This window comes from Procambarus clarkii, chromosome 59 (assembly GCF_040958095.1).
Source record: "Procambarus clarkii isolate CNS0578487 chromosome 59, FALCON_Pclarkii_2.0, whole genome shotgun sequence".
Lineage (NCBI taxonomy): Eukaryota > Metazoa > Arthropoda > Malacostraca > Decapoda > Cambaridae > Procambarus > Procambarus clarkii.
In genome coordinates this window covers 30,458,202-30,482,346 of record NC_091208.1, presented here as the reverse complement: position 1 = coordinate 30,482,346, position 24,145 = coordinate 30,458,202, and the positions used below count along the sequence as shown (strand labels likewise).

General features: G+C 42.6%; 3 protein-coding genes across 16 annotated transcripts in view; 1 reads left to right on the top strand and 2 right to left on the bottom strand.

The window, feature by feature from the left end:
- LOC123768078 (metalloreductase STEAP4) overlaps window positions 1-24,145 on the top strand; it is a 460,818-nt gene that overhangs the window by 50,437 nt on the left and 386,236 nt on the right. The window lies entirely within an intron of this gene.
- On the bottom strand, window positions 9,750-12,293 carry LOC138353789 (uncharacterized). The gene is made up of 2 exons (XM_069307192.1): window positions 12,271-12,293; window positions 9,750-10,581 (listed from the first exon to the last, which is right to left on the bottom strand). Exons 1-2 carry the CDS (start codon window positions 12,291-12,293, stop codon window positions 9,750-9,752), a joined length of 855 nt encoding a protein of 284 aa, XP_069163293.1.
- Window positions 15,853-24,145, bottom strand: part of LOC123768077 (uncharacterized) — a 389,891-nt gene continuing 381,598 nt past the window's right edge. For 9 of the 11 annotated variants that reach the window (XM_069307065.1, XM_069307063.1, XM_045758353.2 and 6 more), the window contains one exon: window positions 15,853-20,120. In XM_069307065.1, coding sequence (XP_069163166.1) covers window positions 16,996-19,992 — 2,997 coding nt within the window. In that variant the 5' untranslated portion in view covers window positions 19,993-20,120 and the 3' untranslated portion in view covers window positions 15,853-16,995. Of the gene's footprint in view, window positions 20,121-20,409; window positions 21,760-23,674; window position 24,145 lie in introns of those variants that run through there. The other 2 variants (XM_069307066.1, XM_069307067.1) reach the window with 2 other exon arrangements.

Sequence of the window (24,145 nt, the reverse complement as noted above, 5' to 3'; positions counted from 1 at the left end):
GTTCTTGTCTATGTCCGATATGAGGATGAGAAAAAGTACTGGAGCAAGCACAGTACCCTGGGGGACTGAGCTCTTCACGGTTGATGGGCTGGATTTTATTTTGTTGACTATTACACATTGGGTTCTGTTAGTCAGGAAATTGTAGATCCATCTGCCTATTTCCCGGTAATTCCTTTTGAACGCATTTTATGTGCAATAACACCATGGTCACATTTATCAAAAGCTTTTGCGAAATCTGTGTAAATTACATCCGCGTTATGTTTGTCTTCCATAGCATCTAATGCCATATCATAGTGGTCCAGCAACTGCGACAGGCAAGAGCGCCCTGTTCTGAAACCATGTTGTCCGGGGTTATGGAGATGCTGTGATTCCATGTATTTTGTGATCTTACTTCTTAGCACTCTCTCAAAAATTTTTATGATGTGCGATGTTAGTGCTATCGGTCTGTAATTTTTTGCCTCTGCCTTATTTCCTCCTTTATGGAGTGGTGCTATCTCTGCTGTTTTTAGTATGTCAGGGATAACGCCAGTATCTAGGCTTTGTCTCCACAGAATGTGGAGGGCCTGCGATAGTGTTTTTTACAGTTCTTGATGAATATGGAGTTCCAAGAATCCGGGCCTGGTGCAGAGTGCATAGGCATACTGTTTATGGCTTCTTCAAAATCTAGTGGGGATAGGGCGACGTCTGATATATGATTTGATGTTGGTATCATATCCATGAAAAATTCATTTGGGTTATCAATCTTTAGTGCGTTTAATGGCTCGCTGAAAACAGAGTCGTACTGCTTCCTCAGTAACTCGCTCATTTCTTTGTTGTCATCGGTGAAAGTTCCATCTCCCTTTCGCAGGGCCCGATACTAGATGTGGTTTTTTATCTTGATTTTGCATAGGAGAACAAATATTTCGGATTTCTCTCTATTTCACTGATGGCCTTTTGCTCTCTTTGCCTCTCCTGGGTTTTGTATGATTCTTGTAGCTTGAGTTCAATTGTTTCTATTTCTCTACCTAACCTTCTTCGCCGTTCTTGAGATAGGGTGCGACTCTCAAGTTGTTCCGCGATTTGTTTTCTTCGCCTATATAGGGAACGACGTTCCCGTTCCAATTCGCATCTCTCTCTCTTTTTTCTTAGGGGTATGCGGTTTGAACATATTTCTAGTGCTACTGAGCTTATTTTTTCCAGGCACTGGTTCAGGTTTGCATTTCCTAGCTGTTCTTCCCAGTTTATTTCTGTGAAGTCCTGGTTTATTCGCTCCCAGTTTATCTGTTTATTATTGAAGTTGAATTTGCTGAAATCTCCTCCACCGGGAACCTGGACTAGTTTTGAAGGTCTACTCCCCATGGTTGTCATAACTTCAATTAAGTTGTGATCTGAGTAACAGGTATTTGTAATCATTATGTTCCTGATCAATTCATCATTATTAGTGAAAATGAGGTCCAGCGTGTTCTCCTTCCTAGTTGGTTCTACTATTTGCTGGTTTAAGGCAAACCTGTCGCACATCCGTAGCAGGTCATTTGCATGTGCCTGTTCATTTAGGCTACTTCCTGGTATTCTTTCTGATATTACTGTATTAGCCAGGTGCTTCCATTTCAGGTGCCGTAGGTTGAAGTCCCCAAGCAGGATGATGTTCGGAGCTGGATTTGTGAGGTTTTCTAAGCAGTGTTCTATTTTCATTAGTTGGTCTTTAAACTGCTGAGGGTTTGCCTCCGGTGACTTATATACAAGGACAACAACTACATTTAGGATCTCTATTTTGACTATCAGCACTTCCACCATATCATTTGTGGTGTTTAGCAGCTCGGTACAGATGTGTGTGTCTTTGATGTTGAGGCTGACCCCACCCTGAAGCCGGTGTTTCCTATCACATCTGAAGAGATTGTACTCTGAGATCCATATTTCACCATCATGGTAGTCCTTTGTGAGTTTCCGTTAGGGCTGCAAACACTGCATTTGCCTCATGAAGGAGACCATCTATAAAGTGAACTTTGTTGGATTTGCGTGTTTTTATACCCTGGATGTTGGTAAATATAAATGATGTTGTCGTGTTAGTGGAAGTGCTGGATGCTTTAATTGGTGTTAATATCTGAGGCTCTGGTAAGGAGGCCACTGTGTTTGCGTCCTCTCTAGCATTTGACCGAGTTGGTGGTAGAGTCTGGTCATTTTTAGCCATTCTTCTCCTCCTCCTCTTGCTAAAAAATGTATCCCGGTCGATGGAGTAGTGGCTGTTTTCATAGTGGTAGTCTGTCGGTTTTATTCGCCTGGTACCTCTTATATGAAAAGCTGGACATTCAGCATTGAAGCACTCTTTCCTGTCCAAAGAGTTCTTGCAAATTTCTGGGTGAAAGAATTCACAGCTTTTGGTACATTTACCTGTATTGAGGAGGTTTCTGCACTTTCTAGGGTGATCGTGTGTACATGTTCCATTTATTCTTCCCGATTCCCCATGCTTACAGGTAGCCCATCTGTAATACCAACAGATTTTGGGGCCTTGTTTTGTTTGTTTCCCTTTGCCAGGGACCGCACTCTGCTGCGGCGCCCCCGACACTGTGCCCTGCTCCGGTGCCTGTGACACTGTGCCCTGCTCCGGTGCCTGTGACACTGTGCTCTGCTCCGGTGCCTGTGACACCGCGCTCTGCTCCGGGGCCTGTGACACCGCGCTCTGCTCCGGTGCCTGTGACACCGCGCTCTGCTGCGGTGCCTGTGACACCGCGCTCTGCTCCGGTGCCTGTGACACCGCGCTCTGCTGCGGTGCCTGTGACACCGCGCTCTGCTCCGGTGCCTGTGACACCGCGCTCTGCTCCGGGGCCTGTGACACCGCCCTCTGCTGCGGTGCCTGTGACACCGCGCTCTGCTCCGGTGCCTGTGACACCGCCCTCTGCTCCGGTGCCTGTGACACCGCACTCTGCTGCGGTGCCTGTGACACCGCGCTCTGCCTCGGTGCCTGTGACACTGTACCCTGCTCCGGGGCCTGTGACACCGTGCTCTGCTCCGGTGCCTGTGACACCGTGCTCTGCTCCGGTGCCTGTGACACTGTGCCCTGCTCCGGTGCCTGTGACACTGTGCCCTGCTCCGGTGCCTGTGACACTGTGCCCTGCTCCGGTGCCTGTGACACTGTGCCCTGCTCCGGTGCCTGTGACACTGTACCCTGCTCCGGTGCCTGTGACACCGCCCTCTGCTCCGGTGCCTGTGACACCGTGCTCTGCTCCGGTGCCTGTGACACCGCCCTCTGCTCCGGTGCCTGTGACACCGTGCTCTGCTCCGGTGCCTGTGACACCGTGCTCTGCTCCGGTGCCTGTGACACCGCGCTCTGCTGCGGCGTCCCCGACACTGGGAAAATAGACAGAGAAGACATAGGAAACCTATGAAAATTTTCATTCCCTGTCCAAGTGGTCAGCAAATGGAATGAATTGAAGGAAGAGGTTGTTGAAGCCAATTCCATCCACACCCTTTAAGCTAATTTGATAAAACGTTTGTGTTGTGAGAGTTAATTAGTGCGGCAGGTGTAGATGGTTAGGTTGCTGGGGGTGCAGAGCTGGAGCTCGGTCCCCCTAGCCACTGATAGGTAACCACTGATAGGTAGGTACTCTCCCCCCTTTCACACTAGTGCCCCTAGTGTATAGAAAATGGGAGGAGGAAGGAATATGAAAATGGTATGAGCAGTTATCGGAAGATAGGAATAGAGAGAGAGAGAGAGAGAGAGAGAGAGAGAGAGAGAGAGGAAGAGAGAGAGAGAGAGAGAGAGAGAGAGAGAGAGAGAGAGAGAGAGAGAGAGAATCTATTATAAATAATGAATAAAATATAACTATATTTGATATTAAAAGTGATGAGTACTAATGAAATATAATACATTAATAATACTTATTGTTACCAAAGATTCTATATTAAAACTTACATACAGTTTAGTCAATACAATATATTCGACACAAATACAATACATTCAGCACATATACAATATATTCAGAACGTGTTTAACGACAGTCAGAGACAAACTTCCTGAATCATTTCTTGTATTAACTAGCCCACTGTACCTAGGCTAGTTAGGTAGCAGTGTACCTAGGCTAGTTAGGTAGCAGTGTACCTAGGCTAGTTAGGTAGCAGTGTACCTAGGCTAGTTAGGTAGCAGTGTACCTAGGCTAGTTAGGTAGCAGTGTACCTAGGCTAGTTAGGTAGCCGTGTACCTAGACTAGTTAGGTAGCAGTGTTCCTAGGATAGTTAGCTAGCAGTGTTCCTAGGATAGTTAGCTAGCAGTGTACCTAGGATAGTTAGCTAGCAGTGTACCTAGGCTAGTTAGGTAGCAGTGTACCTAGGCTAGTTAGGTAGCAGTGTACCTAGGATAGTTAGCTAGCAGTGTACCTAGGATAGTTAGCTAGCAGTGTACCTAGGCTAGTTAGCTAGCAGTGTTCCTAGGCTAGTTAGCTAGCAGTGTACCTAGGCTAGTTAGCTAGCAGTGGACCTAGACTAGTTAGCTAGCAGTGTACCTAGGATAGTTAGGTAGCAGTGTACCTAGGCTAGTTAGCTAACAGTGTACCTAGGCTAGTTAGCTAGCAGTGTACCTAGGCTAGTTAGCTAGCAGTGTACCTAGGCTAGTTAGCTAGCAGTGTCCCTAGGCTAGTTAGGTAGCAGTGTACCTAGGCTAGTTAGCTAGCAGTGTACCTAGGCTAGTTAGCTAGCAGTGTACCTAGGCTAGTTAGCTAGCAGTGTACCTAGGCTAGTTAGCTAGCAGTGTCCCTAGGCTAGTTAGGTAGCAGTGTACTTAGGCTAGTTAGCTAGCAGTGTACCTAGGCTAGTTAGGTAGCAGTGTACCTAGGCTAGTTAGCTAGCAGTGTACCTAGGCTAGTTAGCTAGCAGTGGACCTAGGCTAGTTAGCTAGCAGTGGACCTAGGCTAGTTAGGTAGCAGTGTACCTAGGCTAGTTAGCTAACAGTGTACCTAGGCTAGTTAGGTAGCAGTGTTCCTAGGCTAGTTAGGTAGCAGTGGACCTAGGCTAGTTAGCTAGCAGTGGACCTAGACTAGTTAGCTAGCAGTGTACCTAGACTAGTTAGCTAGCAGTGTACCTAGACTAGTTAGCTAGCAGTGTACCTAGACTAGTTAGCTAGCAGTGTACCTAGGCTAGTCAGCTAGCAGTGTACCTAGACTAGTTAGCTAGCAGTGGACCTAGGCTAGTTAGGTAGCAGTGTACTTAGGCTAATTAGCTAGCAGTGTACCTAGGCTAGTTAGGTAGCAGTGTACCTAGGCTAGTTAGCTAGCAGTGTACCTAGGCTAGTTAGCTAGCAGTGGACCTAGGCTAGTTAGCTAGCAGTGTACCTAGGCTAGTTAGCTAGCAGTGTACCTAGGCTAGTTAGCTAGCAGTGTACCTAGGCTAGTTAGCTAGCAGTGTACCTAGGCTAGTTAGCTAGCAGTGAACCTAGGCTAGTTAGCTAGCAGTGGACCTAGGCTAGTTAGCTAGCAGTGGACCTAGGCTAGTTAGCTAGCAGTGGACCTAGGCTAGTTAGGTAGCAGTGTGAGGTCAGGATACAACTCCACAACAAGCTCACTAACTCCTGGGTATACTTACTGCTAGGTGAACAGGTGCATGAGGTGAAAGGAACTGTGCCTAACCATTTCTGTCCTGCTCGGGATACATACCCGGAATTATCAGTTGTGGGTCGAGAACGTACCCAACTGAGACTACCCTGATGTGATGCTAGTCTAGTTAACTAGCACAAACTAGCCTAAACTAGCCCAAACTAGCCTAAACTAGCCCAAACTAGCACAAACTAGCACAAACTAGCCTAAACTAGCCCAAACTAGCCCAAACTAGCCCAAACTAGCCTAAACTAGCCTAAACTAGCCTAAACTAGCCCAAAGTAGCCCAAAGTAGCCTAAACTAGCCCAAACTAGCCTAAACTAGCCCAAACTAGCACAAGAACATCTTCCAGTATTGATGGCCCGTCAATGCTCGTCAATGTGCTAACCTTGACACATCAACAGTTGTCGCCGTGATGTGTCGAGCCTCGATACATTCTTGGGACTCTCCCTCAGTGATCTCGCTTGATGACGGAACATGTAGATCATCTTCAGTTATAATGCTTTATATTCAGCGCGAACCTTTACAATCCTCCGTAATACACAAGGAATGATATTATCTGTGCTATGAGAATGTCTGTCTGTCTGAAGGGTCTGCCTGCCTGCTTGTCTGCTTGTCTGCCTGTCTGCCTGCCTGCTTGCCTGTCTGCCTGTTTATAGGTGGAGATCAGACACCTGGGTCTCGCTCTTTCGCCCTGAACTTCGTAGTTTTCTATTATTTAAACCATTGAATTTTGTATGTAATAAGGACCATTTATTTTTTTTTATTCTTAAGAGTTTCTAGTCATTCCAGTGTACTTAGGTGTACATAGATGTACTCGGACCACATAGAGCAGGGGTCTCCAAACTATGGCCCGCGGGCCACATCCGGCCCTCCAAACAAATCCCTGTGTGGTGGCCTTGAAAAAATAATTATCGTACGAATGGCATCGCAGAATTATTCAAAGCTGGGGCTGCTGACTGGTGGCGCTCAACCCGAGTCAGTTTTCCTCTCTCTCGATAGTGTGACGCACAGATACTAATACTGGTAGGTATGTGTTGTGCATTACAACCAATCAGTTGTGTATAACTGTATATTGTGGGGATGGAGGGCGAGTGGGGCTTCGCTGCTTCCGTTTCAGGGAGCACAAACACTGTACAATATTCTTTTCTCTGTACTTTGACAATGCCTTTATCTTAGTTATACAAAATAGCAATAATACTATTGTAGCCAAAAATATTGCATGTTTAAAATAGTTAAAATGGTAACCATTAAGTTTATCAACGAAAGCTGTTGCCATAATATTTACCACTTTATAATAATATGCTATGCTTTTTAACACCACATACAAGCTGTTTTTTTCCTGTAGAATTTATTTCATTTATTTTACCCTTATGTTTTCAGATATGGAAAAGATAAAGAAAAGTGGACAGTGAGTGCCGTCGGTTCAATGACGAATGAAAGATAAAGTACTTTTTTGTGATAGCAAATGATAAAGCTTTATGCATAATATGTAGAGACAGTGTTGCTGTTCTGAAGGAATACAATATTCGTCGGCACTATGAATCTAAACATGGCTCAAGTTATTCTCACATCACAGGAGCAGAACGCACTAAAAAGTTTGAATCATTTCAGCACAGTCTGCATTCTCAACAAGCTGTTTTCAGTAAGAAAAAATCTGAAAATGAAACTTCAACTAGAGCCAGTTACAAAGTTGCCTATGTGTTGGCTAAAAAAGGAAAACCTTTCACTGATGGTAGCATCATAAAAGAGTGTATAGTGGAAGCAGCAGGAGAGGTATTTCCAGAAAAAGTAAACCTCTTCAAAATGATAAGTCTTGGGTCAAATACTGTTGCTCGTAGAATTGAAGATTTAGGAGGCGACATAATTCGGCAAATAAAGGAAAAAAACAAAAAGATTTTGTTGGTATTCTCTTGCGTTGGATGAATCAACTGATGTGTGTGATACTTCTCAGCTCTTAGTATTCAGTCGTGGTGTTGATAGTGAATTTAATGTGAGCCAAGAATTAGCATCAGTTCACAGCATGCACACCACAACAACTGGAGAGGACATTTTCAATGAAGTAAGTAAAACTATGACAGAATATAACCTGGAATGGAAACAAGTGCAGTGTGTGACAATTGATGGAGGAAAGAATATGTCTGGGACAAAGAAGGGTTTGGTTGGGCAAATTACAACAGCTTGTGAGGTTGGAGGATTCTCAAAACCCATTTTTCTGCATTGCCTTATCCATCAACAAGCATTGTGCCTAAAATATGTTGATATGTCTTGTGTCATGAAACCTGTTGTTTCTGTGGTTAATTTCATTAGATCTCATGCACTCGACCATCGCCAGTTCCGTGATTTCTTGAAAGAAATTGATGCGGAGTTTGTTAACTTGCCTTATTATACGGCAGTTAGATGGCTTAGTTGTGGAAAGGTTTTGCTGCATTTCTTTGAGCTCAGATTAGAAATTGATTTATTTCTCACAGAGAAAAATAAACCTCAGCCATTATTATCAGAATGTGAATGGATTTGGAAATTGGCATTTTTTGCAGATATGACAGGTCATATGAATATGACAGGTCATATGAATATGACAGGTCATATGAATATCTTGAATCTGAAATTGCAAGGCAAAACAAATTTGATCAGTGACTACTTTGTTCATGTCAAGGCATTCAGAGCAAAACTTGCGCTACTTGAAGGCCAGGTGAAGGTTAAGAATTTTGCTCATTTTCCATGTTGTGAAAAATTTCATGCAGAAAGTAAAGTTGAATTTCCTTTTTCATTTGCAAATGAAATAATTTCAGATTTGAAAAAAACAGTTTCAGAAGCGATTTGCTGACCTTGATGCCAAAGCAAATGAAATCAGGCTCTTTCATAATCCATTTGACTGCAATGCTGAAAATCTTCCAACTCAATTTCAAATGGAAATTATTGATCTCCAGGCAGATGACAGACTGTGCTGTAAACAATGGACAGTAAGCAATGTACTGTAAACAATGTGCTGTAAACAATGGACAGTAAACAATGTGCTGTAAACAATGTACTGTAGACAATGTGCTGTAAACAATGAGCAGTAAACAATGTACTGTAAACAATGAGCAGTAAACAATGTACTGTAAACAATGAGCAGTAAACAATGTACTGTAAACAATGTGCAGTAAACAATGTGCAGTAAACAATGTGCTGTAAACAATGTGTAGTAAACAATGGGCTGTAAATAATGAGCTGTAAACAATGGGCTGTAAATAATGAGCTGTAAACAATGAGCTATAAACAATGGTCAGTAAACATTTGACTGTAAACAATGAGCTGTAAACAATGGGCTGTAAACAATGGACTGTAAACAATAAGCTGGTTTACAGCACATTGCCATAAACTATCGGGCATGGCGTTAACTTCCTCCACAAACTACAGTGGCAGAACCAATTGCGTAATTGGGTGGTTGCCAAACCCAACACAAGGGCCGCCCCGGGGGGCCCAATTGGGCTCTTGCCCAAGCCTTAAATGTCCTGATATTTGCGTACTAACAATTTAAAGGGGTCAAACAAGCCATGGTGATTTGCCTGAACCCGTTATTCCATACCTGGAACATGCCTGTAGAGGGTTCTGAGAGTACTCCTACTCCCTCTAATGCCTAGTGATGAATCAGGCTCGACTTGTAGTTACCTGTGTGGTCTTGTATAGTTTAAACTTCATGTGTTCTAATGACCTGCAGGGGTCGTTAGGGGGTCGTACACTTCACCCCTGTATATCACAATGACTATAAACTTAAACAAGGAGATATCCTTGATCGCAGACTGATATCTCTCCCTCTGACGCTCAGGATATCGTTTCCATGATTGTATATTATCTTAAAAGTTGTTTTAATGCATTGGGTTACTGCCTAGACTCCCTCTCTCTCACACTAGTGTCCCTGTCACACTCTTCTGTCACACTAGTGTCCCTGTCACACTCTTCTCTCACACTAGTGTCCCTGTCACACTCTTCTCTCACACTAGTGTCCCTGTCACACTCTTCTCTCACACTAGTGTCCCTGGCACACTCTTCTCTCACACTAGTGTCCCTGTCACACTCTTCTCTCACACTAGTGTCCCTGTCACACTCTTCTCTCACACTAGTGTCCCTGTCACACTCTTCTGTCACACTAGTGTCCCTGTCACACTCTTCTGTCACACTAGTGTGTCTGTCACACTCTTCTCTCACACTAGTGTCCCTGTCACACTAGTGTCCCTGTCACACTCTTCTCTCACACTAGTGTCCCTGTCACACTCTTCTCTCACACTAGTGTCCCTGTCACACTCTTCTGTCACACTAGTGTCCCTGTCACACTCTTCTCTCACACTAGTGTCCCTGTCACACTCTTCTGTCACACTAGTGTCCCTGTCACACTCTTCTGTCACACTAGTGTCCCTGTCACACTCTTCTCTCACACTAGTGTCCCTGGCACACTCTTCTCTTACACTAGTGTCCCTGTCACACTCTTCTCTCACACTAGTGTCCCTGGCACACTCTTCTCTCACACTAGTGTCCCTGTCACACTCTTCTGTCACACTAGTGTCCCTGTCACACTCTTCTCTTACACTAGTGTCCCTGTCACACTCTTCTCTCACACTAGTGTCCCTGTCACACTCTTCTGTCACACTAGTGTCCCTGTCACACTCTTCTCTCACACTAGTGTCCCTGGCACACTCTTCTCTTACACTAGTGTCCCTGTCACACTCTTCTCTTACACTAGTGTCCCTGTCACACTCTTCTCTCACACTAGTGTCCCTGTCACACTCTTCTGTCACACTAGTGTCCCTGTCACACTCTTCTGTCACACTAGTGTCCCTGTCACACTCTTCTCTCACACTAGTGTCCCTGTCACACTCTTCTCTCACACTAGTGTCCCTGTCACACTCTTCTCTCACACTAGTGTCCCTGTCACACTCTTCTCTCACACTAGTGTCCCTGGCACACTCTTCTCTCACACTAGTGTCCCTGGCACACTCTTCTGTCACACTAGTGCCAATGTCACACTCTTCTCTCACACTAGTGCCAATGTCACATGCCAAAGGCCGTACGCGAAAAAATTGTTTGGGTACAACAGTCCACTTTTGTACGTTTGACGAATAGTTGCTCTACGTACTGTCTTTTCTGGGGGTCCGTGTGATCCTGGGGTGTCGTCTGGGGGTCCGTGTGAACCTGGGGGTGTCGTCTGGGGGGTCCGTGTGAACCTGGGGTGTCGTCTGGGGGGTCCGTGTGAACCTGGGGTGTCGTCTGGGGGTCCGTGTGAACCTGGGGTGTCATCTGGGGGGTCCATGTGAACCTGGGGTGTCGTCTGGGGGTCCGTGTGAACCTGGGGTGTCGTCTGGGGGTCCCTGTGAACCTGGGGTGTCATCTGGGGGGTCCGTGTGAACCTGGGGTGTCATCTGGGGGTCCCTGTGATCCTGGGGTGTCGTCTGGGGGGTCCGTGTGAACCTGGGGTGTTGTCTGGGGGTCCCTGTGATCCTGGGGTGTCGTCTGGGGGTCCGTGTGAACCTGGGGTGTCATCTGGGGGTCCCTGTGATCCTGGGGTGTCGTCTGGGGGGTCCGTGTGAACCTGGGGTGTTGTCTGGGGGTCCCTGTGATCCTGGGGTGTCGTCTGGGGGTCCGTGTGAACCTGGGGTGTCATCTGGGGGTCCCTGTGATCCTGGGGTGTCGTCTGGGGGTCCGTGTGAACCTGGGGTGTCGTCTGGGGGTCCCTGTGATCCTGGGGTGTCGTCTGGGGGTCCCTGTGATCCTGGGGTGTCGTCTGGGGGTCCGTGTGAACCTGGGGTGTCATCTGGGGGGTCCGTGTGAACCTGGGGTGTCATCTGGGGTCCGTGTGAACCTGGGGTGTCATCTGGGGGGTCCCTGTGATCCTGGGGTGTCGTCTGGGGGGTCCGTGTGAACCTGGGGTGTCGTCTGGGGGTCCCTGTGATCCTGGGGTGTCGTCTGGGGGTCCCTGTGATCCTGGGGTGTCGTCTGGGGGTCCGTGTGATCCTGGGGTGTCGTCTGGGGGTCCCTGTGAACCTGGGGTGTCGTCTGGGGGGTCCGTGTGAACCTGGGGTGTCGTCTGGGGGGTCCGTGTGAACCTGGGGTGTCGTCTGGGGGGTCCGTGTGAACCTGGGGTGTCGTCTGGGGGTCCCTGTGAACCTGGGGTGTCATCTAGGGGTCCCTGTGAACCTGGGGTGTCGTCTGGGGGGTCCCTGTGATCCTGGGGTGTCGTCTGGGGGTCCGTGTGAACCTGGGGTGTCGTCTGGGGGTCCGTGTGAACCTGGGGTGTCGTCTGGGGGTCCGTGTGAACCTGGGGGTGTCGTCTGGGGGTCCGTGTGAACCTGGGGTGTCGTCTGGGGGTCCGTGTGAACCTGGGGGTGTCGTCTGGGGGTCCGTGTGAACCTGGGGTGTCGTCTGGGGGTCCGTGTGAATCTTTGGTGTCGTCTGGGGGTCCGTGTGAACCTGGGGTGTCGTCTGGGGGTCCGTGTGAACCTGGGGTGTTGTCTGGGTGGGGGGGGGGGGCAGCTAGTTCAACGCCTCATGGTGACCTAGGCACCATAATGTGTATAATACGTCTCCGGCTACTCACCTTTGTGTTCATACCTGGTAACATTGATCGGCTCACGGCTCCGGCAAGGTTGTGATCCCCTATACCAGGGGGTGTTAACCTTCCTGCCGTTATAGACCCACAGTGGACTGCCCAATCAGTCCTCAAACCCGTACCATCTTCGTCCCTGTGTCGACATCTTCGATGTCCAAAAGGGCTTGGGGGAGGAAGGAGGATGAGTTTACCTGAGTTTACCTGAGAGCTATTAACACTGGTGGCTTCGACGAGGACGGTAAGCCGCCGGCCTGTCGAAGGATCCCCCCAATTTGCCTTGATGATCTATTCCAGCTGTAATTCAAAGGTTAACAGAGTTTTGGCATGTAGGGCTTGGGCGGGTAGGCGGTTCCATGGGTTAATAACCCTGTGGGTGAAAAAAGCATGTTCATGAGGACTTGAAATTCTGAAAGAGAATCATTTGGTTATTAACGTGTCGACCTAATCATCGCCAGTCCTTCAGTCTGACTTCAAATGATGTCAGTAGCTTTGTTTCACTTTACATGTGGATAGGTAGTTGACCTATCCACATGTATCACATGTGGACAGGTCACATGTGACCTATCCACATGATAAACTACCTATCCATGAGGATAGGTAGTTGATCTTGGGGGAGGTAGTTGACCCCGTCTTCATGGTCTGGGTGGTAATGGAAAATGTTGCAACGCATAATGGGCTCAGGGACTGAACCCCACAATTCATTTAGCTACGCAAGTTACAGTCTTGACAAGTTCCATTATTAATGGATAACATCCATTAACTTAAAACTCGGTTTAAGTTAATGGATGTTACGATCAACAATGGATTCGAGAACGACCACAAATACAATATAGTCTCTTAAAGTTATGCAACGTACATAAATGATGAGCTGGTTTCATAATTAGTTTCATAATAGCCCACCCCCATGAGGTTTCCCAACGTCAAGAGACTGTCGTGCTAAAGTGCCCTTATCCTAACCTACCAGAGGACCCGAAACAGAAAATGGGACAGTACGTCAATTTTGCGAGTTGCAGTGGAAAGGTTACAGTTCTTTCCGCTAAGGATTTTCAGTTTACATTTGGTCAGTTCTACATCAGCAGGTAATGAACAATCCCAGAGGTACCTATAGCCAAGTCTACCCGAGCAGTAGTAACATCTAGGAGTCGGCTGATTTTATTGGATGAACTATGTATGTGTGGCTCGTCTTGCATGATAGTACGATATTAGATGGAACTTATAGTGTAGATTGCACATTGTCTCAGATTTACAAGGTTTTGTTAAAGTTCTTGGTTCTCAAGTTGCTTGTTAACAGCCCAAGTCATGGTCAATTCCTATGATGGCAGAATCTATGTCAATCAATCAGTCAATCTTTGACTGATTTGTAAGTCAATCTTTGACTTACATCTCTGTAATGCTTCGGAGGAACAGATAACTTTATCTTCGATGAAGTTATCTGTTTCTTCAACACAATCAGTTTTTTAGTCAATTGTACTACAGTCGAGTTCGTTCTCGTCTTACAATCGATAATTCCGGGTTCAATTCCCGGGCAAGAGAGAAATGATTTGGGCGTGTTTCATATCACCCTAATGCACCTGTTCACCTAACAGTAAATAGGTGCACAGGAGTCTGTCAGCTTATGGGGTAGCAGTAATATTACCCTCGGGGGAAGAGCAGGGGGACCTCAGCATAAGCTCAACATGTATATATACACTGGCTGCCTGTCCCCCGACACAATGAATTAACACAATATTATTATTATTATACTATATTTACTTCTTGAAGCTTTATCCTGCCCTCTTATTCAATAGGAGTATCAATCAATGTTTTTTTCAAAAGAATATGTATATAAAGAACATTGTATACACATTCAGTGTATACAAAGAACATTGTATACGCATTCAGTGTATACAAAGAACATTGTATACACATTCAGTGTATACAAAGAACATTGTATACACATTCAGTGTATACAAAGAACATTGTATACACATTCAGTGTATACAAACAACATTGTATACACATTCAGTGTATATAAAGAACATTGTATACACATTCAGTGTATACAAAGAACATTGTATACACATTCAGTGTATACAAAGAACATTGTATACACATTCAGTGTATACAAACAACATTGTATACACATTCAGTGTATATAAAGAACATTGTATACACATTCAGTGTATACAAAGAATATTGTATACACATTCAGTGTATACAAAGAACATTGTATACACATCCAGTGTATACAAAGCACATTGTATACACATTCAGTGTATACAAAGAACATTGTATACACATTCAGTGTATACAAAGAACATTGTATACACATCCAGTGTATACAAAGAATATTGTATACACATTCAGTGTATACAAAGAACATTGTATACACATTCAGTGTATACAAAGAACATTGTATACACATCCAGTGTATTCAAAGAACATTGTATACACATCCAGTGTATACAAAGCACATTGTATACACATCCAGTGTATACAAAGCACATTGTATACACATCCAGTGTATACAAAGAACATTGTATACACAAGAGTTACTACTAATGAAGCAGTACTATTCAAGCCACTATTACGCAAAGCGTTTCAGGCAAGTATATTGATCAGATGAAGCAGTGGAGTGTGTTAGCACTTGGTATGGAGTAGATGTTACTCAAATAATAACTATGTTACTATTAGAGATGTTATATGTTACTCAAATAACTCAAATTATAATTATTATATTAATTATTAAATAGGAACTGAGATAAAGAAGCAGGAATATCTGCCTATTCATCTGATTAAGAAAAAGAACGTTTATATTGGCCAATGTCTGGGATCCTTGTAGGTATTTGATATGCCCAGAGTCAAACTAAATCTGTGTAAACACTCTATGCAAGTAAAGGGACCTAGTCTATGAAACTCGCTTCCTAACGAATTAAAAAGTTGTCCAACCTACGCTGTATTTAAAAGTAAAACCAAAATGTACTTAAATTTCATCCTCATAGTTTCCTACCTAGTGCTACAAACTTACACTGTATCTTGTGCTCCCCACTCTCCAAAAATACTGTATGTACCTAAGCCATACAACTTCACCGTTGTATTGACCGCTATCATCTTGTATCATGGTAGTTATGTTGAATGCAAATTTTACTACAATGTACCTAGAAATAATTCTTAAATTACGTTACAGTGTACCTGTTGATAATCATTAAATTTTACAATAATGCACCTATTAATTTTCTTCAAATTTCCTTACAATGTACCTGTTAAAATTTTTTAATTTTGCTACAAATTACCTACTCAAATTTATCCGTTACATTAAGTACCTGCCCAAAACGTTATGTATGTTAGTGGCTTTACAAGAATGTAAAAACATCAATGCTATGTACTCTCATAAACCCAATGTACCTTCTTGTATATATACTGTATATAAATAAATAAATGAAGTATTAATGACCAAGCCACACATCAGAAAATGTAGATACGACAATGTTTTGGTCTGTCCTGGACCATTATCAAGTTGTGTGAGAGATGAAAGGAAGGTACAAGCAAATAAATAAAAAAAAAAAATATGAAAGGTGAGGAGCAGGTAAGAGAAAAGGGTAAGATTAAGATGAAAGATAAGTATGGGACAAAAGGTAAGAATGGGATGAATGTAAGAGTAGGATGAAAGATAAGAATGGGATGAATTATTCAGTTGGGATTCAGCAGGGAGAGAAACAAACATGCGCTCCACGTATCATTTATTCAACAACAACAACAAACAATGACGTCATCGGGTATAGGTTACATGACTTACTATTTACAGAGCTTATAAGACAAAAAAAGCATCTACTCAAAACATTATGCACCTAACCTATGTAGCATTTAATCCTACAAAATATCTTAATCCTAACATTCCTCCCCACTTAATTAAACTCTTCCCTATGGGTTAAGTCTATCAGGTGGTCATGCGACTCTTCCTGATTTTCTCAACTGGGGCTCCAGACTTGTTACTTCTAAGGAACCTTCTACTTCTACTGAATTACTAACTTCTGAGTCCCTAGGGTTAGCTGTATCCACATTTCCCTCTGTTGCCCCTTGCTCTGCCTCCCTGTCTCCTGCAGGTGCTGCTACCCCTTCATTATTAAGATAGGTATCCCTAGTTGCCCCTTTACCCCCCTGAAGGGTCTTCAAAATTCCCTGTGTACCTTAGCGTGAGCTCATCTGCATGTCTTTGCCAATTAATATTCCCAAAACTCTGCACTTGCACGGTGAAATTCCTGCAGCCCAAGACTTTCATAATTTTCCCTTCTATCCGAGGCAAATGCATATACTGCATCCTCCTCTTTACACAACACTTCCTCTCCCTGAGCCAACTAACTGGCCAAGATAGTTACAGATTTATCTTTATCTTGATCTTGTCATTACTGCTTCCATGTGCACTTTAAAGTGCCTATTAAACAGTAATTCAGAAGGAGATTTACCAGTAGTAGAATGAACAGCTTGTCTTTGATTATTCAAAAATCTACAAAGTCTTGGATTAATAGTACCTTCCATAAACCGCTGTCACCCTTCTTTCAAGGATCTCATTGCTCTCTAAGCCAGACCTTTTGAAGAAGGATTATAGGGGGCCAGGTGTTACATGTTTAATAACATTCTTTCTAAAAAAAATCCTTTATTTTCCCAGACACAAAAATAAAGAGCATTATCTGACATCACCATGTCTGGCAATCCAAAATTACAAAATGTTTTCCTGAGCAGTTCACAAGTTACAGATGATGTGGAATTACACACATGAACATCCACAAATTTTATATATGAATCCACAATCACCAAGTAATACTGTATTTGTTATCCATTGGTCCAGCATAACCTATATGAAGTCTGGACTAGGGTTTCCCACCGCATGGCCAGGAAAGTACTGGGGCCTGGGGTTTCTGATAATTCTCAAAACAAATGTGACAATTCTTAGTTACTTCAGCAATATCCTGGTCCATTTTTGGCCACCAAACCCAACTTCTAGCTTTTGCTTTTATAGCATTAATGCCATTATGGCCTACATGCAGCTGTTCCAAGATTTTACATCTCAGTTCCACAGGAACCACCACTCTATTCCTATACAAGAGTACATCCTGGTGAATACCAAGGTCAGCCTTTACTGCAGCATACTCTGACAATAGTAAATTATCATTCCCACCATATTTGACATACTTCATCAACAGATTTAATTTGTGATCTCTGTTAGTTGCATTCTTAATAGTCTGGAATGTAATATCCTCAAAAGACATAGATTCCACTAGGTTAACATATTCCACTGGAATACTGGAATTCGACTCTTCTGTAACAGGCAATCTACTTAATGCATCAGCCACTACATTACCCTTGCCTGGCCTAAATTCCAAATCATACTCAAACTGTGAGAGTAGCAATGCCCATCGTTGAATTCTAGCATTGGCATTAACTGGAATTTGTTTACCTCTGCCAAACAATCCTAGCAGGGGTTTATGGTCTGTTCTAGCAAGAAATTTCCTACCCAGCAAAAAATACCTCAGCTTTTTAACAGCATATACCAAGGCTAAGGCTTCTTTGTCTAACTGGGAATAACTCTGTTCTGCAGAAGATAATTTCTTGCTAGCAAAATAGACTACTTTTTCCTGACCATCTGCTTCCTGTAATAATACACAGCCCACTCCTATTGGGGAAGCATCTACCTCCAGTTTTAAAGGGAGTTTACCAGTAAAATTAGTGAGCAAAGGAGAATTTAGCAATTCCTGCTTAATATTCCTGAAGGCATTCTCCTCTCTAGCTGTCCACTTAAATCTAGCTCCTTTTTTCAATAATTCATACAAGGGCTTTAATTTTGTTGAAAAGTTCTTCACAAACTTAAAAAAATATGTTATCATCCCTACAAAAGACTGTACTTCCCTCACTGATGTTGGGGCTGGAGCGTCCACTACAGCAGCTACATTTTTGTGAGAAGGAGTAAAGCCCTTACCTGAAATATGGTACCCCAAGTATTCAATGTGACTGGTCTTCAATGCTGTTTTACCCTTATTAATCTTTACATTGTGCTCTTGCAGAAGATTCAAAACCTTTTCTAATCTAGCATCATGTTCTTCCTCATTCTCCCCGCATACAATAATGTCATCTAAAAAACTAACCACACCATCAATGTTTACTAACAACTGAGACATGAATCCCTGAAAAATTGCTGGAGAAGAGGAGAGTCCAAAAGGAAGTCTTTTATACTTATATAACCCCTTATGAGTATTAATCACTAACATTTTCTGGCTCTCCTCATCTACAGGAATTTGCAAGTAGGCATCTTTTAGGTCAATCTTAGAAAAAACTGTCCCCTTGCAAACCACTGACAACAACTCGTCTATCGTGGGCAATGGATATTTTTCACAATGGATGCGATTATTTAATTCTTTAAAATCTGCAGGGATTTTCATGGATTTCCGATCTGCCTTCAGCACTGGTACAATTGGGGCTGCCCACTCACTATGTGTAATTTGCTCTAAAATGCCTTCTGCTACATGCCTTTCCAGGGCTGATTCTACCAGTTGCTTGTAATGGAATGGAGTTGTTCTTGCTTTGAAGAATTTAGGTGAAGCCCCACTTTTCAGGTGAATTTTTGCCACCATATTATTAATTGGCTTACCTGCATCCACTGAATATTTTTCCAACATATCTTTGGCACTCTTATTTTTTTTTACTACAGACAACTCATTCAGGCCAGCCAAGAAAATTCCCATCTTTTCCATGAGATCCTTATCACATAGGTTAGGATGATGTGACTCCACTACATAAAAGTCCTGGACAATTTCTTTCCCGTTATAGCTTCCTTTTACTGACACCTTGCCATAGACCTTAATTGGCACATTATCATATGCACTTAATGATGTCCCACATGGTTTAACATTCAATTGCAAGGTATCTGCCCAATCTCTAGACAATGTTGACACTGCAGCACCAGTGTCCAGTTCCAAGGGAACTAACTTCCCATTAATTACAAAATTCACCACTTGGGACTTCACAGAACATACCTTTTCTTTCATCAAAAATAATCTGCTTTCCTCACCTGCAGCTTCTTCAGACGGTTTACCTTCCTCTACTGCGTTGACCACAGTACTGTTACCTCCTCTTCCTGCATTACCTGGTCGTATCCTCTCCAAGGCCTTGCTATTTTTCTTCAAGTATTCACTACACACTTTTCTCAAGTGCCCTTTCTTGTCACAAAAGTTGCATATATAGTTCTTAAACTTGCAGTTGCCACTACTGTGATTGTATCCACAGTGTTTGCATCTTATCTGGTCCTGCACGACCATAATTTCATGGGTAGTAGATTTCTTACCTCTGAAAGCCATTTCCAGGTTCAAAATCTTTTCTAGCACTGTCCTTGAAGTCATCAATTGTAAATCAAAGTTTTCTGCCACCAGGTTAGGGAAAAATATCTCATTTTCTACTGCCATGAACAACTGGTCCCTGACCCGGCAGTCAAACTGTGCCCCAAAGTTGCAGTTGTTAGCCAACGCCTTCAATTCCTCATATAAATCCTGTAAGGATTCCTGCTGCTTTTTCGTCCTCTTCTGGAAATCCATCAAACTTCTGTGATATGAAGGTTTCACTACATAATGATGTTTAAGCAAGGTAATCAGGTCTTCATAAGTCTTCGTGTGGGGTAGCTCTGGCGCGCACACGTTACCAAGGACAATATACACTGCTGTACCCAGTGAAACTAAGAGTGCCGCTTTCTTGTTTGCATCCTCCTTAATCCCATGGAACTGGAAGTTTGCTTCCAGCAGGCTCAGCCACAGGTTCAACGAGATCTTGGTAGCATCAAATGGCTCTATTGAGATGAGTGCTGGGGCAGCCATAGCCATGGTTGAACACAACTCACTATTGTCTAAATTCTTCAGCCCATTCACACGATGCACTCCGCTCTCTCTTGAAGCTCCACACCTCGTCTTGTACCCAGGCTCTCTGCATCAGCTGTTAATCCTCATCGCCACTGTTAGGATTCAGCAGAGAGAGACACGAACTTTAGCTCCACATGGCGTTTATTCAACAACATACAATGACATCACTGGGTAAAGGATACATGACTTATTATTTATAATACTTATAAAACAAAAGAGCATCTGCTCAAAACATTATGCACCTAACCAATGTGGTACTTAATCCTACAAAATACCTTAATCCTAACAGTAAGAATGTAATGAAGGTAAGAATGATATGAGGTAAGAATAAGAGGGAGGTAAGGGAAAAGGTAAGAAAAAGAAAAGGGGTAGGAGAACTACCTTATAGGTATTATTGCTGACGAAGGTTATGAGCTCCTTTGTGGCATTTTTCTTCTTAAATTAAAATTTATCCAAACCTCTGGACAGCCGTCTTCTACTCATCGTAAAGCATCTTATGAGTGACCTAAGGCCTTTCCTGTCGTCAATTTTGTTCATTTTTTATTTATATATGTACAAGAGTTCTTACATCCTTGTAAAGCTATTAGCATGCATAGTGTTACGGGAAAGTCCTTAATCCTAATATTCCCCGGAATATGATATAATATTCCCCGGAATATGACATAATATTCCCCGGAATATGATATAATATTCCCCGGAATATGATATAATATTCCCCGGAATATGATATAATATTCCCCGGAATATGATATAATATTCCCCGGAATATGATATAATATTCCCCGGAATATGATATAATATTCCCCGGAATATGATATAATATTCCCCGGAATATGATATAATATTCCCCAGAATATGATATAATATTCCCCGGAATATGATATAATATTCCCCGGAATATGATATAATATTCCCCGGAATATGATATAATATTCCCCGGAATGATATAATATTCCCCGGAATATGATATAATATTCCCCGGAATATGATATAATATTCCCCGGAATATGATATAATATTCCCCTAATATTCCCCACCAAATCATTTAACAACCAGGTACTGTACTCACTCACTGTTGGGCAAACAGAGGCTATAGTTAAGGATTGGCACCCAGTAAATCCCCCCCCCCCCCCTGGCCAGGATACAAACCCAGGCCAAAGTGCTTGTGAAGCACCGGGCGAGTGTTTTACCACTGTACCAAGAGGAAATTTAGACTACTGTATCCAAGCATGGAAACCTCATCTTCAGGAGGACATATCTGCTTAGGAGAACGTACAATGCAGAACAACAAAAATCATCCCAAAACTAAGCCACCACAACAGTGGAAACATGACACTGCAAACCTCAAAGAAACTTTTAAAGTACTGAAGACGTTGAAGGATATTAATGCAAACTACTGTACTTCAAAAGGTCAAATGTAACACATACAAGAGGCAACAGCTTCAAGCTAAACAACTCACAATGTATGAAAGAAAACAGGAGATGCTGTTTCACCAATAGAGAAACACATGGAACCACCTCGTAGCCTCGTAGCCTGGTGGATAGCGCGCAGGACTCGTAATTCTGTGGCGCGGGTTCGATTCCCGCACGAGGCAGAAACAAATGGGCAAAGTTTCTTTCACCGTGAATGCCCCTGTTTCCTAGCAGTAAATAGGTACCTGGGAGTAAGTCAGCTGTCACAGGCTGCTTCCTGGGGGTGGAGGCCTGGTCGAGGACCGGGCCGCGGGGACACTAAAAAGCCCCGAAATCATCTCAAGATAACCTCAAGATAACCTGCTTACCAAAGTCATAAATACCAAGACTCCTGAGACTGATGGATGCCTACTACTACTGCAGTTCAAAATCTAGTTGTAAAAAATTATCAGGCAAAATGGGAGAAACCTTTGACAAGCAACAGGTTTCTGTCCCCATCGTGGCCACTAGATAATGGTCCTCGGGTAAATTTAGGTAAATTGAGCTCTGAGCTTACAGTTTCATTAGGAACATCAGTGAGTTTCCTAATGCAATGTGGTCTTAGTTAAAAAAAAAAAAAATTACTTGATTTTTTTGTTAATTCCAAGATAGGATGATATGTTTTAGCATCATTGGAAAGCTTATTGTTATAGTACAGATCAGAACATTAAAATGTTAAAAAACTTCAAGTCGGCTACAATAACAAATGATTGCTGTCTCATGAAATAAAACTGTCTCATGGACATATAAGATTACATAAATTTCTGCAGTAAAAATACATGTACCATACTGTGCTGTATTTGTCTCTAGGTGAAGGTGGCACATGGACGATGCATCAGAATAAAAACATAGACACCAACTCCATGGCTTAAGAAGGAATCGGTATTACAATGGAGCGCATGTCTAAGGAACTGCTGGCAAAATCCTAAATATTATGACAATGAATATTCTATTCATTCTAATCTATTCATATTCATTTTACTTGAATATTCTATTATATTCATTCATTCATCCAGATATATTCTAACGTGTTCATTTTTATAGATTAATTTTCTGTTGATTTTGAGACAGTATACAATACTTGTACACGTGTTTATTAAATTAATAGAGTAATCTTCTCTGTCTAATTTTAAATATTCAGGTTATGATTCACCGAGTCAGTTCCTAAAACTATTTATTTTGAAACTGCATAATGTGATGATCAAATGAACATCAACATTAACAGACCAAAATCGATTTATAGTACTGGGAATACTGCTGTAGACTTGCCCCGTTTAAGGTGATTCCTTGCAAAAATTCACTTGCATAAACCTAATTGGAGACCCAACTGTCATGTATAATTGTTGATGACAGAATTACAGTATTCATCACATAAGTAATTGTTGCACTGAATTATATTTGTATCACATAGGCATATTATATGTCTATGTGATACACATTTTGAAAGGAATAATATAGTTTTCCTTTCAGCACTATTCAGTCAACTCTTGATGCTGGAATCCTTGGTAACCTGCAATTTTTGATAACTTTGAGATTATACTGTATGTTGCCATAATTTCAAATAGTTACAGTATTTGAAATTATGCCAACATACATCATTAATATATCCTTGCCCTAATACTTGTATCACACCCTTATTTATTTTTACAGAATAATGATCTCTATATACAAGCAGGTTATCATTGTATTTTTATATAACTTGAGGCTATGAGCCACAACAGCTGTGTGAAAAAACTGTTACAAGTGACCGTGGACAAAATTAAAATTCTGATGGACATGAGGAAATTTGGTCTAATAATTGTGAATGGTGAAATGTTGTGGATCATTTTAAGTTACTAGGATGTGTGATTGACAAATATGAATTTTTGCAATTAAATTTGAAAAGTTGAGAGTTGGGCAAGTGAGAGAAGGACAGAGGCTGGCATAGTGATAGTCCTCGTTGTAAACACAAGACAGTTAAGAGTTACATTGTTAAACACAGTTGAGTTAGGAAGTGATGTAGTGGAGGCTGACACCATACAGTTTCAAATGTAGATATGACAAAGCTTGAGAAGCTCAGGAATCTGTACACCAGTAGATTGACGGTTGAGAGGCGGAACCAACGAGCTGAAGCTCAACCCCCGCAAGCACAACTAGGTGAGTACAGTAATACCTGTAGATGCATGAAGGCATTCTTGGGCCAACCCTTATTTACCTAAATTTACCTGAGGGCCACTAACACTGGTGGCTTTGACGAGGACAGGAAGCTGGCGGCTCGTCGAAAGTCCCCCTATTTGCGTTGATAATCTTTTTCCAGCTATGTACCGATTTAAGGTGATGATAATATTAATATGAAAATTCAAGAATTAGAGTAGTAGAAATAGACAAATGAAGAAGCATGTGTGGGGTTAGGAGACTTGACAAAGTAAGAAATGAAATTGGCATAGCAAAGCAGAATGTTGAAGATGATGAACTGCAAAATTGAAAGTGTTCCTATAGTTTTTTATATGGGGCTTGGGTAGTTCGGGCTTGTGCAGTTAATGGATGATGGTATATTTGAGTGAATTTGAGAGTTGGATGAAGAAGGGAAAGGAAAGAAAAGCCGGGAAGAAAATATGTGGGCATGGCAAGTATCATGAATATGTGAGATAACAAGCATCAGCCAGAAAAATGATAGGATGGATTA